The following is a 14778-nucleotide window of genomic DNA, read 5'->3' as shown; positions in this document are numbered from 1 at the left end:
AGTATTCCCACGTGACAAGTAAGAAACTGAGGCTTGGTGAGGTTAAGAAGCTTGCCCAAGATGTCATGCCCCAGGGAAGCAGCAGCTCCTGGTGTCCAGAGAACGTCTTTACCACTGTGCTTCCCCATCTTAGGAAATTAAGATGGGCTTCCCTGGTGGTGCAGTGGTTGAGAATCTGCCTGCTAATGCGGGGTCGCGGGTTCGAGCCCGGGTCTGGGAGGACCCCACATGCCGTGGAGCAACGAAGCCCGTGCGCCACAACTACTGAGCCTGTGCATCTGGAGCCTGTGCTCCGCAACAAGAGAGGCCGCGATAGTGAGAGGCCCGTGCACCGCGATGAAGAGTGGCCCCTGCTCGCCGCAACTGGAGAAAGCCCTCGCACAGAAACGAAGACCCAACACAGCAAAAATAAAAATAAATTAATTAATAAACTCCTACCCCCAACATCTTCTTAAAAAAAAAAAAAAAAAGATGGAAGAGAGGCAGAATGAGTGAATTGAGCAGGAGAAATTGAAACCCAAAGGGAGAAATGCCTTCAAGTCATTCTCAAGCCTTTTCTTTTTCAGTCCCACCATCCGGCATGATGTTGAATTGGACAATGTGCTTTGAGTTGGGGGCGACTGTGCTTCCTCGCAGGTGAATACATTACCTCAACAGCAAGCCCTCTGTGGGTCGCTGTCGTGACCATTGAGAAACTGACAAGGAGCACTGGGCGTTAAAGGAAGTGTTTTAAAGTGATCTTGAAAGATCTGAATTAAGGCCCTGAAGAGACCAAACAAGGGGTTCTAGCTCTAGCCCAGAGGGAAGCAGTGGGTACGCACAGCTCCTAGCCTCTCAGGGCCGGCATGAGAAGGAGGTAGTACCCACACCAGCTGGTCCTTCCGTGGGAAGAACAGTAGAAAATCAGAGCACTTCACCCAAAAGAAAACTGGGTGGGCTTGGGAAGCTTGTGCAATACAAGTGTGAGCCAACTTCTGCAGCAGGTGTTAACATTTTTAATACTTTCTCGAAATGAGGGGGCAAAAGCCACTGCCAGGTGAAAAAGCATCTCTGTTGACTTTTGACAAACCTTATGCTATTCGAGGTGGATCAACACTTATCACAGCCCTTTAATCTGCCAATCAGGGTAGTGCGTGCACAGATCATTTACCTGCCGTGAGATGGAAATGCTCAATTTGGAATAACTCTCCCTACCTGGTAAATTGAGCCTTACCCTCTGATTCTGAGGCAGAGAGAAAGAACAATTTAAAAAGCTTTGCAGAGTTCCTTTGTAATTAGTCGCAGCTTCCCTTGAATATTAATTTCCCCCAGCCCTTTCATGTGATTTAGAGACTGTCCCTAGAACTGCAGAGATGCACCCACTGCAGCGAGCGGCAACTTCTCGAACACCTATTATTATTAAGTAGTCTGCAGAACGTGCCTCTGTCCTTCAGTTCTGTGTGGGCTTATCAGTGCAAACAGTTTAATATTTATGCTAAGAGGATTGTCAAAAGCAGCTTCTGTTGCTTTAATTCTTGTTTTAAATAAATAATGAGAACATTTAAACACATTACTCTTCTTGGGGCCCTGAGGTCAGCTAATCTTATTATTTATGAAGTGATGTGCTACATAATAGTACTTAGTGCATGTTAACAGACGCTATTATCAGGGCCCGATGCGGAGAGCTGAAGATATATTGGAATGTTATGTGTAATGTACGACGGATTGAGTGCACAGGATGCCGGTATAGCAATTAACCACCCGAGAAAATAGGTGTAAAGTTGAAGTATGTTTTCCCATGGGGATCCCCTCACCATTAATAATTCCCCAGAGGAGAAGATGTCCTTTAGTTAGGAGCCTGCTCGACCATCAGGCTTGGAAATAGGTCCAGGATGGTCCGTTCTTTGATCTCTTCATCTTAGTTAGCCCTACATGGACGACAGAGGATGGGTAGGACCCCTTTTTAATTGATTTAGAGAACAGTGCCAAGAAGGTCAGGTGGGGTGGGGAAGGACCATGCAACTCTCCCAGATGTACTCAGAGTATTTCTGAGTACACCTCAGAAATACTCAGAGTATTTCTCTTTGGTGCATGCAACGGTCACCGCCACATGCTCCAAGAGAGTAGAGAAATTGTTCGTTTCTTATTGCAATGTGTGTTTTCTTCTGTCGGATCCTCACTTTTCAGATACACAAAGCCAAAGCCACTGAGTTTTCCCAGACCAATTTCCAATAAGCTGTGGTCTTTCGGTAAGGTAGATGCCTGCCAGGGTGCGATGATGTCGCCCCAACTTTTTTCCTACGAGGCTATAATTTAGTTGCGTATGATAATTAATTTCTCTACTATTGATGAATAATCCATTTAATAAAAACCGTGATTTAAGTGTTTTCCTTAGGGAGTCACTCTTGCTAGCCTCTTAATTTAATTTTGTGGAAGTTTTCTCCACCTATTCATCAGTGGAAATGATTATTAACCTCTATTTGCATATATCCTTATAAATCGGTCTCTCCTTGGAGTGCCTTTTTCTGAGCACAGCAGGCTGGGACACTTGTAAATCTCTGGGATCTCCAAAGTCAATCCCCGTCTGTAATATTGTTTAATCTATTCTTGGACGTTTTAATGCAGTAAATTCAATTTAATCTTTCCCAGTAATCTAGTAATACATGGAAATCCCACAAACATTTAAATCTGATAATGGCTTAATCACACACTTTAAATAACAGTCAAGATAATGAAAAAATAATTCACCATTTTAAAGGCAGAGTAACTGAATTTCCCCGATGATTGGCTTCTACAAAGCCATTAGAGGTAATACAGATCTGGGCATTGGAAAAAAAAGAAGTTCCAGTGCCATAAAGAACAATTCTTCCTTCTTATAAACACACCTGCTTTCTGCTGCCCAAACTCACCCTTGGTTATCAGCACCACCGTCATAGCGGATCGTCACTGGGGCATTTGGCAAAGTTGCCCCAAGTTGCCCATGAGTTTGGGTCTTCCAGGCATTTCCTCCCAGGGATAAACTGCCTATTCTTACTCTTTCAGGTGCCAGTCCCGAATTGCCCGAACTCTACCCGCGGATCAGAAGCCAGAATGCCGGCCGTATTGGGAAAAGGATGATCCTTCAATGCCTCTGCCGTTTGATCTCACAGATATCATTTCCGAACTCAGGGGTCTGCTTCTGGAAGCCAAACCCTAGAGGAAGAGCCCAAGTCTTAGGTGGAGGAGCAAAGGCTGTTTTTGACTTCTCTCCTCCAACCTTGTCATGGGCTTAGGCAAGGGGATTATGGGTAGACTGGGCCTTGGGATTGTAGACCCTGGGTCCCAGTTGGAAACAGCTAGGGGAATGGAGCCCATGAATATTAAAATGTTTAAAAGTGACACAGTGTTACAGTGATTTGGTATTAAACAAGAACCTCCAACCCCCAAAGCTATTCCCCGCTTGGATTTTTAATGTGAGCCATTCCACTCCCAAGGCCTGGGAAGCGACCAAGGTGAGCCTGGCGTGTGGCAAAACCTAACCTACTTTCCTCCTTCCCAAACCTTTGAGAGACTCTGCAGGGGATGACTCTCAGGTCATCTAGGGGAAGACCGAATTTAGAGACATTTAGCCCATTTTCTCACCACACCCTTTAGAGGCTATGCTGTTCAGTATGGTAGCCACTAGGTAGATGGAGCTCCTTAAATTTAAATTCCATTTTAATTGTAATTAAAAATTCAGTTCCTCAGTTGCACGAGCTACATTTCCAGTGCTTAGTAGCCGTGTGTGGCTAGTGACTGCTGTATTGGACACAGAACATTTTCATCATTGTAGAAAGCCCTCCCAGACAGTGCTTCTATCAAAAGTTTGAGAGCAGGAGATTCTGTTTTCCCGTTCTCTGTAGCTGCTCTCCCCACAGGCGAAATAAATTAAAAGAGAAATGCCTCGTTGAAGAGTAGCCTCTTTTCCTTCTCTAGGACAGCCTGGGTTATGAGCCCTGTACTCTGCACATAAGAATGGAGCAGTGTTGAAGATTAAAATAAAGTTGACATCCTGTCTTTAGGAAGTTTCCCTGATCTAATGAAAGAGACAAAGTCCTATTTACGTGGCTTCCTGATTTTAGCCAGCATACTACATGTTGTTTTATAATTCCCCCATTCGCACATAATGATGGGTAGAATTGAGGCTTGAAGAGGAACCCTAGTGCCCATCCTGATGATGTTGGGGCACCAGAGAGACGATGAAGAGGTTAAGACTTGGGCTTATGGTTTTCGAGTGCCTGGATCTAAATGCCCAGTAGCTTGTGACTTTTGGTGTGTTACTGTGCCTTGGTTTTCTCATCTGTATAATGGGGATACTATAGGCACCAACTCATAAGGTGAAGATGAAATGAAATAGCTTAGCTGCAGACTTCGAACAATTTCTGACACATAGTTAAATACCCAGTAAATATTAGTATTATTATATGTCAGTAAGTGACCTGCTGTAGGCATTTTCCCCTCCCTTCCTCAATCTTGGTGCCAGTTTTGTCTTGTGATGCCCTGAACCCACCTCTCCCTTTTGGGCCTGGCTCCCGACCTTTGGTGACCCTGGAAATCATGAGAATAGTTAGCCCCTCTCCCCAGCCTGTCACCCTCTTTGTAGTTGTTTGCAGTGGTTGGAAAGCTGAGGAGCTTTTTTGCCCCTTGAGAGGTGCGCCGAGAACCAGGCTCTCTCCCGCCAGCAGAATCTCGCTAGTTCACATGGAGTCAACCCCAGGGAGTTCACGTCACACAAAGCAGGCGGGGTTTCCTCATCTTGAGACTCTTCGTAGACATTGGATGAATTCCCTGGTGTCTTGAAGCCTCAGTCTCCCCGTCAGTAAACGATGAAGCGCTGCCTCTCAGGGTTGTGGGAGAGATTAAATGAAATCACGTAGGTAAGGAGTGCAGGGCACGCAGAAGTCACTGGCCGGGCAGCCTCGGGACCATCTAGCCTAGTGTTTTATTTCACACACACACACCCCAGTGTCTGTTCCTTGTCATAGTTCACTAGGTGCCAATATTTAAAAATTGGGAGATTTCATGTAAAATAAAAATGTGTGCATCCTCTTCGGAATTCAGAACATCTGGCAGCCCTAGGCCTCCACCCTGGCAAGGCAAAGAGCTAGGTAGCGCCCGCTCAGGCGGGGCGGGAACCTCTGTGGCCCCCGTTGCTCCCAATTACCATTTATTGTCAACCTGACTGGCGTGACGCCTTTGTGTCAGCACCCTCCCAAACTGCTTGCTTGCATCCCTAGAGTAGAAATGCATAATAACGTTGAGTGCTTACCCCAATATATGTGTATTACTATCGAGCTATATTTGTGGACTGCTTGTACTAATAGGTCATGTACATCATAAAACATGCATAAACAATAAAAGTACTGAAAGGATGAGATAAGAAACCAAGAGAGGTCCTGCTATTTTCTCCTCGCACACCAGCGGGTGGGCCTGCTTCCTTGGCCTGGGGGGCGCCCAGGTGGAGAGAGTCCTCGGAGTCCTGCAGGTGGGGGAGGCTCCAGGGGTTGGAGAAACCACTTCTAGGAGTGAATCCGAAAGGCGAGATCACATTTGCTCAGAAGAACTGGTGGCTTTCACTAAGCACGAGCTCATTGTGTTTAAGGGTTACATACACTCTCTGAGGAAGTTTCAGGTGGGTAGAAGGAGGAAGGGCAAGAGATGATTTTAAGAAAGGGGGGGCTTCCCTGGTGGCGCAGTGGTTGAGAGTCCGCCTGCCGATGCAGGGGACGGGTTCGTGCCCCGGTCCAGGAAGATCCCACATGCCGCGGAGCGGCTGGGCCCGTGAGCCATGGCCGCTGAGCCTGCGCGTCCGGAGCCTGTGCTCCGCAACGGGAGAGGCCACAGCAGTGAGAGGCCCGCGTACCGCAAAAAAAAAAAAAAAAAGGTGGGGGGGTTGCTGGGGACGCTGACAGCTCGGATCCTGCTCCTTCCCTGTGAACTGGTAAAGAACTTTCCCTGGGACACGGGCCATGTGTATGGTGGAGGAGAGGGAAGCTTTGCCCCTGGGACCACCTTGAGGCAGCGGTCCTCAGTCCCAGCTATCTTCAGAGAAGTAATCTGAGGAGGTAGATCCCTTTGCACTAAGATGCTACTGACTTCCCCTCCCACAAACCTTTCTTTTTTTTTTTTTTTTTTTTTTTTGCGGTACGCGGGCCTCTCACTGTTGTGGCCTCTCCCGTTGCGGAGCACAGGCTCCGGACGCGCAGGCTCAGCGGCCATGGCTCAGGGGCCCAGCCGCTCCGCGGCATGTGGGATCTTCCCGGACCGGGGCACGAACCCATGTCCCCTGCATCGGCAGGCGGACTCTCAACCACTGCGCCACCAGGAAAGCCCCCACAAACCTTTCTTGACCGCCTACCGCAGGTCAGCAGCGTGGTGAGCCCTGGGCATCCAAGGACAGGTGCCTGCCTTCCAAGGGCTCCCGTGTACCTGCCCCCATGCCAGTGCTGGGGAATGTAGTGACCTGAAAGATATTTAACTCTGTAGTGGGGAGACAGGCAGTAAATCACCAAATAAATAAGAAGATGGTTTCAGATCATTTTAAGTGCCAGAAAGGGAATCCAATGGGTGAGGGGACGGAGTGTAGCTGGGGACTGAGGAAGGTGAGGAAGGGTGGCTTGGATTAGGAGGTCAGGGAATGAGGGTAAGGGAGGAAGAGCTTCCCAGGAAAGGGAACAGCGGGGGACGAAGGCCGGAGGCTGGAAGTTGCTTAGAGCGCGATGTTCAAGAAACAAAAAGGACCACTATGGCCGAAGTAGAGAAACAGGGGAGAGTGAGGGAGATGCAGCTGGAGAGGAGGAGGACCAGCCTTTGGGTTTGATGTCAAGCGCCCCAAGAAACACCGAGGGCTCTATGGGGGAGGGGTGGGAATAACTTGACGTGAGATTCTTCTGCTTTTACATGATCGCTCTGGCTGCTGTCTGGATTCCAAAGGGTCTCAGTCCAAAGGCACTGCTTTCTAACTGGGAATTTCCCGCATCCTCGGGCCAGATCTTGAGATGGGGAAGATGTCCTGCCAGCCCCTCCGAGTGCATGAGGCGGTACCCCATCCTCCTTTTGCTTCACTCCAAGCAGCACCCACCCCACCTGCTTTCACGGGCAGCCTCAGCCCAGGGGAGTTCACTAGACAGAAGAGAGGGCGGGGTCACGGCATCCCTCGTGACACAATTTTAGTAATAAGCTTCCAGATCCGTCACTAAACGAATCGAGGGATGCTAGAAATGATATTCCACCGACCCTATTGAATGGACACTCCACATTCAGTAGGTTTTTTGTGTGTGTTTCGAGGGAAGGTATTTTTGAATGCAACTTTTTTTTTTTTTCCCTGCTCTAGTTAAGGCTGATTTTACCACTGGGCAAATTGCATACATTTGGATCCATGCCACGCTAAATACTGTTTATTTTGGACATCTGTCAGAGGCAAGCCCATGGAAGACAGGGGGATTCTTATTTGAAAAGGCAATTCTCATCCAAACAGATTGAGAAGGAGAGGAGCGGTGCAGATTAAAATGCACTGAAGTGGTAATGCCGTTTATCCAGTTTGCCTTTGTTACTTTGTGATTAAATGGTATTTTTAATTGAGTTTCATTGGGAGCCATAGGTATCTCGGTGTTGAAATCAATTTGACAACCATAAAGGGGGAGGGAAGGCCCAAGAGTGTTGTAGTGATTGTGGCTGCAGGGAGAGCCGGGCAGCTTTGAGAGGCTGGGCCAGGGAGGGGGAGAGGCCAGAGAGGCGGCCAGGGATGATTTCCTGCATGATGGCCAGGGTGTCCATGGCTGCTGCTGCTTCTGGGGAGCCGATTGCAGGGATTGTCAGGAAAAGGGATACACCTGGCTCTCTCGCTTACCCAAGAGACCCCAGTAGATTCCCAGTCTGCCGGGGAACTCCAGGAAAGGTCCAAAGGGTCTGTTTCTCGTCTCTCCCTTATTAACAAAGAGAAAGGGTGAGCGCCCCCAGACCCCGTGCTGCAGCCTGGAAGGACCAGACCTCACCCCAGCCTGGCTCCCGAACAGGGCTGCCCCACCATCCTTCATCCCATCAGCCCCTGTTCTCACGGGACCGCACCCCTTCCTTTCTCCCAGTACCCTGTCAAGGCAACACGATCGATCGATTGATGTTCCAGGTATCAGGCCCAAATCCTCCTCCCACAATTGAAAACTAGTCCCCTCGGCACCGCTGCTCTATCTTTCCTATCACCATTGATCAGGTTTTCAGAATCTTCTGATTCCTGGGTGGCAGGAGAGGCTTTTGGTTGCAGAGTCCTGGTTCTGTATGTGATCCTAAGGCTAGCCTCCCTTTCAAGCCTTTGTTTTCTTGTCTGCAAAATGGGGATAATAGTAGTGCGTCTACCACCTAAGGTTGTCGTGAAGATTAAATAGTTGACGTGTGCCTAAAATGCCTCCAGCTGTGCCTGGCATACACCGGTCTTCAGTGAAATACCAGCTCTAATGATTATTATCCCAGTTTCCCGTGATAACAGTTGTAGCTTCATTACTCGGGCAAATCACTTGACCTCTCTGTGATTCAGTCTTTGTTTCTGTAACGCCTAGCTCGTTGGACTGTTCTGTCACCACGATGATTCACATTGTGTCTCCTACTTAGTACCAGAACAATACGTTACCATCCCATTCTATCCCATTTGCTTCTCACAGCTTCCATTTTTCTCTCGGCAGATGGCGTGGACCTTTTTATAAATGAGATACTCTGAAAAATGATTCCTTCGTACTCCCCATTACTACAACGGGATTAGGTCACCCTTTGCAATTTTAGATTTGCTTTAAAAATTCTTGCTGTCACCTTTTAATGGATGATCTGTGTTCAACAATTGTTTATTGACTCTGAATGTCTAAGTACCAGGGTCAGTCTATTTGCAGGGGAGGGAAGCATTAATTAACTCCCAGCATCCGATTCAGTGATTCTTTTCCAATGATGCAGTTTGTGACTTTGCTTGCATTTTCTTTTCATCAGTCCTGAAAGAATCGAGGTAAAATAGTTCCCCCGTACATGTGTGTCAAGCTAAATGGATAACAGCAGATACAGATCTGTTTGCCTGTCTGCACTTGCCTTTAGACAAAATTCATCAATTTTACAAAAGCTACTGACTAAACATGGCACCAGTACAAATAAGCGCTTCTAGCATGAGGGTTTTCCCGTTGTTTTTAATCTGGTAAAGTGCTGAGGCTTCCTGCTGAGAGATGGGAAGTGCTGGCTTAGGACAGCACTGTGCCCCACCGAAGGGGACCAAAAGGTCAAGGCCATTCTACGGGAAGTTTAGGAAAAGCCCAGTGGTTCCGGACCCTGTGTGCTCAGAATAATCCCAACCCACTAGGTTAGTGACTGCCACAGGAAGCTGCTCCGCACTCATATTAAAGATTAAATAGAGACCACAGATGAGCTAGCCTTTAGTGATGCCTGTTTCAAAGGTACCCTTGCTTGCCCTTCCCAGCGTCCAAGACAGGAGAGAGAGAGGGTCTGCAAGCTGCATGAAACTGACAGGAAATACAAGCACTGTGAAGCCAGCACCTCTCCGGCCAGGGACCACATTAGGAAGTACTTTGTAAACACCAAAGCCCTAGGCAAATCCAAGGAAGGAGGATTATTATTATTTATTATGTGAGACCAGTTTCATTTGGGTGCGTAATGGAAGAGTTTGCGTCCGTTTATCACTTCTGATCCGGCAAGGCCAGTCTGACACTTAGTGACCTATGGCTCCCTTCTGAGGCCAAAACAAACAGCCAGAGTGTGGCTGCCCTTGCACAAGAATAGTCTCAAAGAATATTGTTAAGGCCTCTTCTAAAATTTTTTTCAGACACCACGCGCCCCACGAAAACACCTTTCCCGAGTCAAGGAATGTTCAGCCCTTGCTAAAGTCATCTTGGGGCCTGGGGACGCACGGATACAGGGAGCGGACTTTCATTTTTTCCTTGCAAATCTGTCGTCCCCAACTGAAAACGCTTTTTATCCTTTCAAACAGGGAATTCCGTTTTTCACTTTGGAGCAAGCGCAGTTAACCTACCAACCCCGGAGCCCTGAAAGGGCTGAGTCAATTTCTCAGGGCAGCTCAAACTCCTGCTCATAACTCATCCAACACAGAAAACAGTACCTCTGGTCACCCTCCCGCCCCTGCCCCCAGCTCTTCAGACAGAGATTTCCAGTTGATTACGCCTTGATTAGAGTCGGGAAAGAAGCAAGCCAGGTATATAGGATTCCCATTGTCCTTCCTTCTGCTCCCGGCCAGGGTCAGGCTGAGAGGGCCCTCAGTGAACACTGAACAATCAAGCCCTGTTTACCATGGACGTTTAGTTTTCTTTTCTCGAAATCAAAACAGAGTTTAGTAGGCAGCGTATTTCATACATGCCTCTTGATCAATGGAATGATCTGTCAGAAGCCATTAAAGCCCCCATTAGCTTGAATGCATTCAAAGCTAAGCTATTGGATCATTTAAAGGCCACGGTGATTGTTTTTAATATACTGTACATTGATTTCTCCCTGTGAGCGGCAACATAAGTTTGAAACTAACTGTGTATGACTAAGGCTTCATTTACTGTCTCCAGTCCTCTGCAAAAAGCATGGTTTCACTTCGACCAGAAATGTCTGTGTATAGTTTTTAAAGAGATGCAGACCCCGGTAGATTTCCCAAGGTTTAGACTGGGTTGGGTTGGGTTTTTTTCTTTTTTTCTCCCCAAGCTTTCTCCCATTTCTTTGTGCCCCCTAAGTGAGCTGTGCGTGCAGAATGGGAGAGGCATCCCTGCCAAGGATCTCAAGTGAAAGGCGGTGTGGGAAATTTTCCTGAAAGCATGAAGCCCCAGTTGAAGCCAAAATCGAAGTGAATTTGACAGCCTTGGGCCGGCAAAAGTCTGTGTCCAGCACAAAGCAACAGAAGTGTGACTGTGTCAGGGCATCCCGGCTGGGGCATAGTTTGTTGAGTGGAAGGTGGAAGAGCCCGCCTTCGGCTGCCATATTGCCATCTCTTGGTAGGCCGACCCTTCTGTGCCTTAGCCAAAATGGATTCTTCTAACAAACACTCAGTGATTCCTTCCTAAATACCAGACTCTGTGCTAGGAGCACGAGGTTCTGTCCTCAAAGTCCCATTCTTAACCAGAATTTCTGGTCTCAGTCCCCTTGTTTATTTTAATACAGAGCTTGAGAATAAAAGAGTATTTTAGTCAAAGAAGCAAGAGTTACCATATTTGCAAAGACATGTAGCCCAAAGAGAAGTTTTTGTACTTTGCACCCATTTTACAGATGGGGCAATTAAAGCCCGGATGAGAGAAATTAAGTTAAGAATTACAGAAATGGGTTTTCAAGTTTCTGGTATATCTTGAGATTTGGGAAGAATATGAACATTCTTAAACCCACCTCCCAAATAAACCTAAAGTATGTGGAAGAAGAAAGTGGTTCCACCTTCTTTACAAGTACAACAATGGCCTACCCTTCTAGTTGCAGCCCAGAAAGGAGAAATTTTGTGAGTCTAGAAAACAGTTTATGTGCCATTAATTCTTTTTCTCTTGGGCCACAAAGGTCCACAAAATTTTGGTGATATTAACTACCCAAATAAGCCATTGGAATTTATGGTGCAGGATACTAAAATCAGAGGCCAAGTTTTATCAAACACTGGCAGGTCAAGCAAAAGTCACAACAGTAAATTCTAGAGCAGGAGTCAGCAAATTATGGCCCACTGCCAAATCTGGCCCACCACCTGTTTTTATTAATAAAGTTTTACTGGAACACAGCTACACTTGTTTGTTTACATATTATCTATCAATGGCTGCTTTTGCACTCCCAGGGCGGAGCTGAGTATTTGTAGCAGAGACACAAAGGCTAAAATATTTACTATCTGGTCCTATACAGAGAAGACTTGCTGACCCTTAGCCTAGTTCAGAGGACTGCTCTGTCGCCTATGACCCTTCATAAGTGATTCACAACACGTCTGGTACTTAGTAATTACTCAACACATACGAAAGATGATGATAAATCTTATTATAGTGCCCCAACCAAAACACTCATGCCAAGACCACTCTCTATACAGCAACGTGGAAAAAAGCATTCAAGGGCAACACCGTTAAGGGACAAAATAGGATAGGAGCAAACCCCATGGCTCTTCCTGAATTAAAGGAGCCCGAGTGATGCAGGGAGGGGACCAGGGGAAGCCATCACGAGAGGATGGAGCTGCCGCCTGCCTTTCAGGGTCAGGCAACTTCTCTCAAAAGAGGGCAGGTCTTCAGGGGAGCGAGCTGCATCCTGATCTTCCCTGAACAGACGGTAAAGAATCTTTCTGAGCACTCCCGAGTACTCCTGCTCCTGTAAAAGTGCTAAGATTATTCTAATGCCTCATTAGGAGAGGTGGTGATCTGGTGTACGATTTTTTTTTTTTGAAGGTGGGTAGCAGGAAGCAGCGGGGTGGTCTATGCTTTCTAACTTACAGGGCTGACTAATGTGTCATTATAAAGGGTCAGTAAAACACAACTACTGCTTATTCTGTGGTTGACTTATCACCCAGAAGGCTCTGGCTCTTAGAGTTTCTATGAAGGAATTCACAAATGCTCACTTTTGTTCAGCCGTTGTAATTGTAATGAAGTTGCGAGGTGAGCCTGGCTGTCCATTGATTTCTCCTCCATCCCGGTGCTGTCTGTTCTTTTCACTTCCTTAAAGCTTTTGCGTTTTGCCCCTGCCGTCCAAACTCTCCAGGAATGCCCTGGGTCTTTACTGTCACACTGCCTCTCTTGCCACCTAAATCCCTGAGTCACTTGTAAGTCACTCCACTTTCATTTGTGGATCATTTTCATTTGTTCTGTCACCAGAGTGTTTATAAATACTATTTCACCTGTCAGATTCGGTTTCCATATTGAACTGTAAGATACCAGAAGGCAGAGCTCACAAGAGCCAATGTTTGCTTCCATTTTATTATATTCTGTACTACTCAGAATAACACTTCATATCTCCCAAAGCATTTAATATTTATTAGCTATCAATCCAGCTAACTTTTATCTGACACATAATAGGTACTCGATAAACACCTGCTGGCTGGCTGTTTGCTAGAGCAAAAAAAATCTATCCTTATCATCCCCTGCTTTAAAATCCCCCCAGACTCCCTTCCCCTAAGATTTTCTGGCCACAGCTTACAAGGCTATTTGAAATTTACCTCCAACCTCCCTTTCCAACTTCCTCTCCCAAATCTTACTTCTCACCTTGTTCCAGCCACACCTATTTTTGTACCACGTCCTGAATTCTCCCATGGCTCTGGCCCTGTGTCTAGGTGAGCTGGCCTTGAGCGTAGTGGGACTTCACTGCAGGCAAGAGGATAAAGCTGAGAAGGGGAGGAGCTGGGGAGAATTTGGTCAGCAAAGTGAGTGTCCCAAAGGGGCATTTGATCAAGCAGGCGCTGCCATGATAGCCAAGCATCTGAGCTGGTGGCTGGGACGTGGCAGCAGGGATTATAGGGGGCCTCGTTTCTGCCTAGGGTTAAAGGGAGCAGAAGAAGCACCCCCAGGAAGGAGCAGACAAGCCCTCCATGTGGGGTCAGGGCCCGGCCCAGCTGCACAGCCTTCAGTACAGGGATCCAGGCCCAGGGCAGCTGCGAGAGCGAGATCACAAAAGACAAACTGCCTTGGCCAATGGAGGTTGAGGGACGACTGGAAGAGCTCAGTGGACATGGACTTGGGGCACTGAACTTGGGTTGGTAAGATTAACTTCAGATCCCATTGGCCTGGGGGCATAAGGCTACACTACAGTGGTGTCACATCATAAACATTTACTCAAGAATTCAATTCTCCATGCATTGCAAACACACACAAACCAAGGGGCAAACAGCATAATGATTCCATCCCCAAATGGCATTCAGTAAGTGAGTAGCCTGGAGTGTGGGGAGATGGGGCACCAGAATCCTGTTTCCTCTTTTGGGAAGGTACCTCATGGCTTCTAGAAACAAGCCAACTGAAAAAAATCACGATCTGTTCCAGCAATGGTAGGAAAAACTGTCCAGACACTTCACCAGAGAGGACGTATGGGTGGCAAATAAGCCCATGGAAAGACGGTCAACACCATTATCTATTAGGGAAATGCACATTTAAACCACTGCACACCTACAGGAACGGCTATAATTTTAAAAGTAGTGATAACTCCACGTGTTGGCAAGGATGTGGAGAAGCTGCAGCACCATCCGCTGCTGGTGGGAACGTGAAATGGTACAGCCACTCTGAAAATCAGTTGGGCAGTTTCTTGTAAAATGAAACATACAATTACTACATGACCCAGCAATCATACTCTTGATCATTTATCCCTGAAAAATAAAAATGCATATGACTGTTCATAGCAGCTTTTTTCATAATAGCCCCAAACTGTAAACAAACTACAAAGGGTGTAACTTGGGTACAACCATGCCATGGAATACTTCTAAGCAGTAAAAAAGGAATAAACTATTGATACACACACAGCTTGGACGGATCTCCAGGGAATTATGCTGAGCCAAAAAAAAAAAAAAAAAATCCGATCTCAAATGGTTATATGCTGTAAATGTATGTAGATAAATGATTCCACTTCTTATATCACCTTCTTAAATGCACAGAAGTATAGAGGAGGAAGGCAGATTGGTGGTTGCCAGAGGTCAGGGATGTGAAGTGGCTATCGAAAAGCAGCACAGGGAGGCTTGTGGTGATGGGACAGTTCTGTATCTTGATTGTTGGTGGGGGGCGGTCACGTGCGTCTACACACAGGATAAAATTGTGTAGAACTGTGTACACACGTGCACACACAACTATTGAAATCTGAATCAACTCTGTG

The 14778-nt window shown here is 46.9% G+C and overlaps 1 protein-coding gene across 9 annotated transcripts in view; it reads left to right on the top strand.

Moving 5' to 3' along the window:
- FTO (FTO alpha-ketoglutarate dependent dioxygenase) overlaps nt 1-3357 on the top strand; it is a gene marked incomplete at its 5' end in the record, with an annotated part of 363984 nt that extends 360627 nt beyond the window's left edge. For all 9 annotated transcript variants that reach the window (XM_079723148.1, XM_079723150.1, XM_079723153.1 and 6 more), the window contains one exon: nt 3022-3357. In XM_079723148.1, coding sequence (XP_079579274.1) covers nt 3022-3175 — 154 coding nt within the window. In that variant the 3' untranslated portion in view covers nt 3176-3357. The remainder of the gene's footprint in view (nt 1-3021) is intronic.
- Nucleotides 3358-14778: the final 11421 nt, after the last annotated feature.

The sequence above is a fragment of the Hyperoodon ampullatus genome (assembly GCF_949752795.1).
Source record: "Hyperoodon ampullatus genome assembly, chromosome: 18".
NCBI lineage: Eukaryota > Metazoa > Chordata > Mammalia > Artiodactyla > Ziphiidae > Hyperoodon > Hyperoodon ampullatus.
Note: the sequence above shows the minus strand (reverse complement) of the source record. Positions and strands in the feature narration are given on the sequence as shown.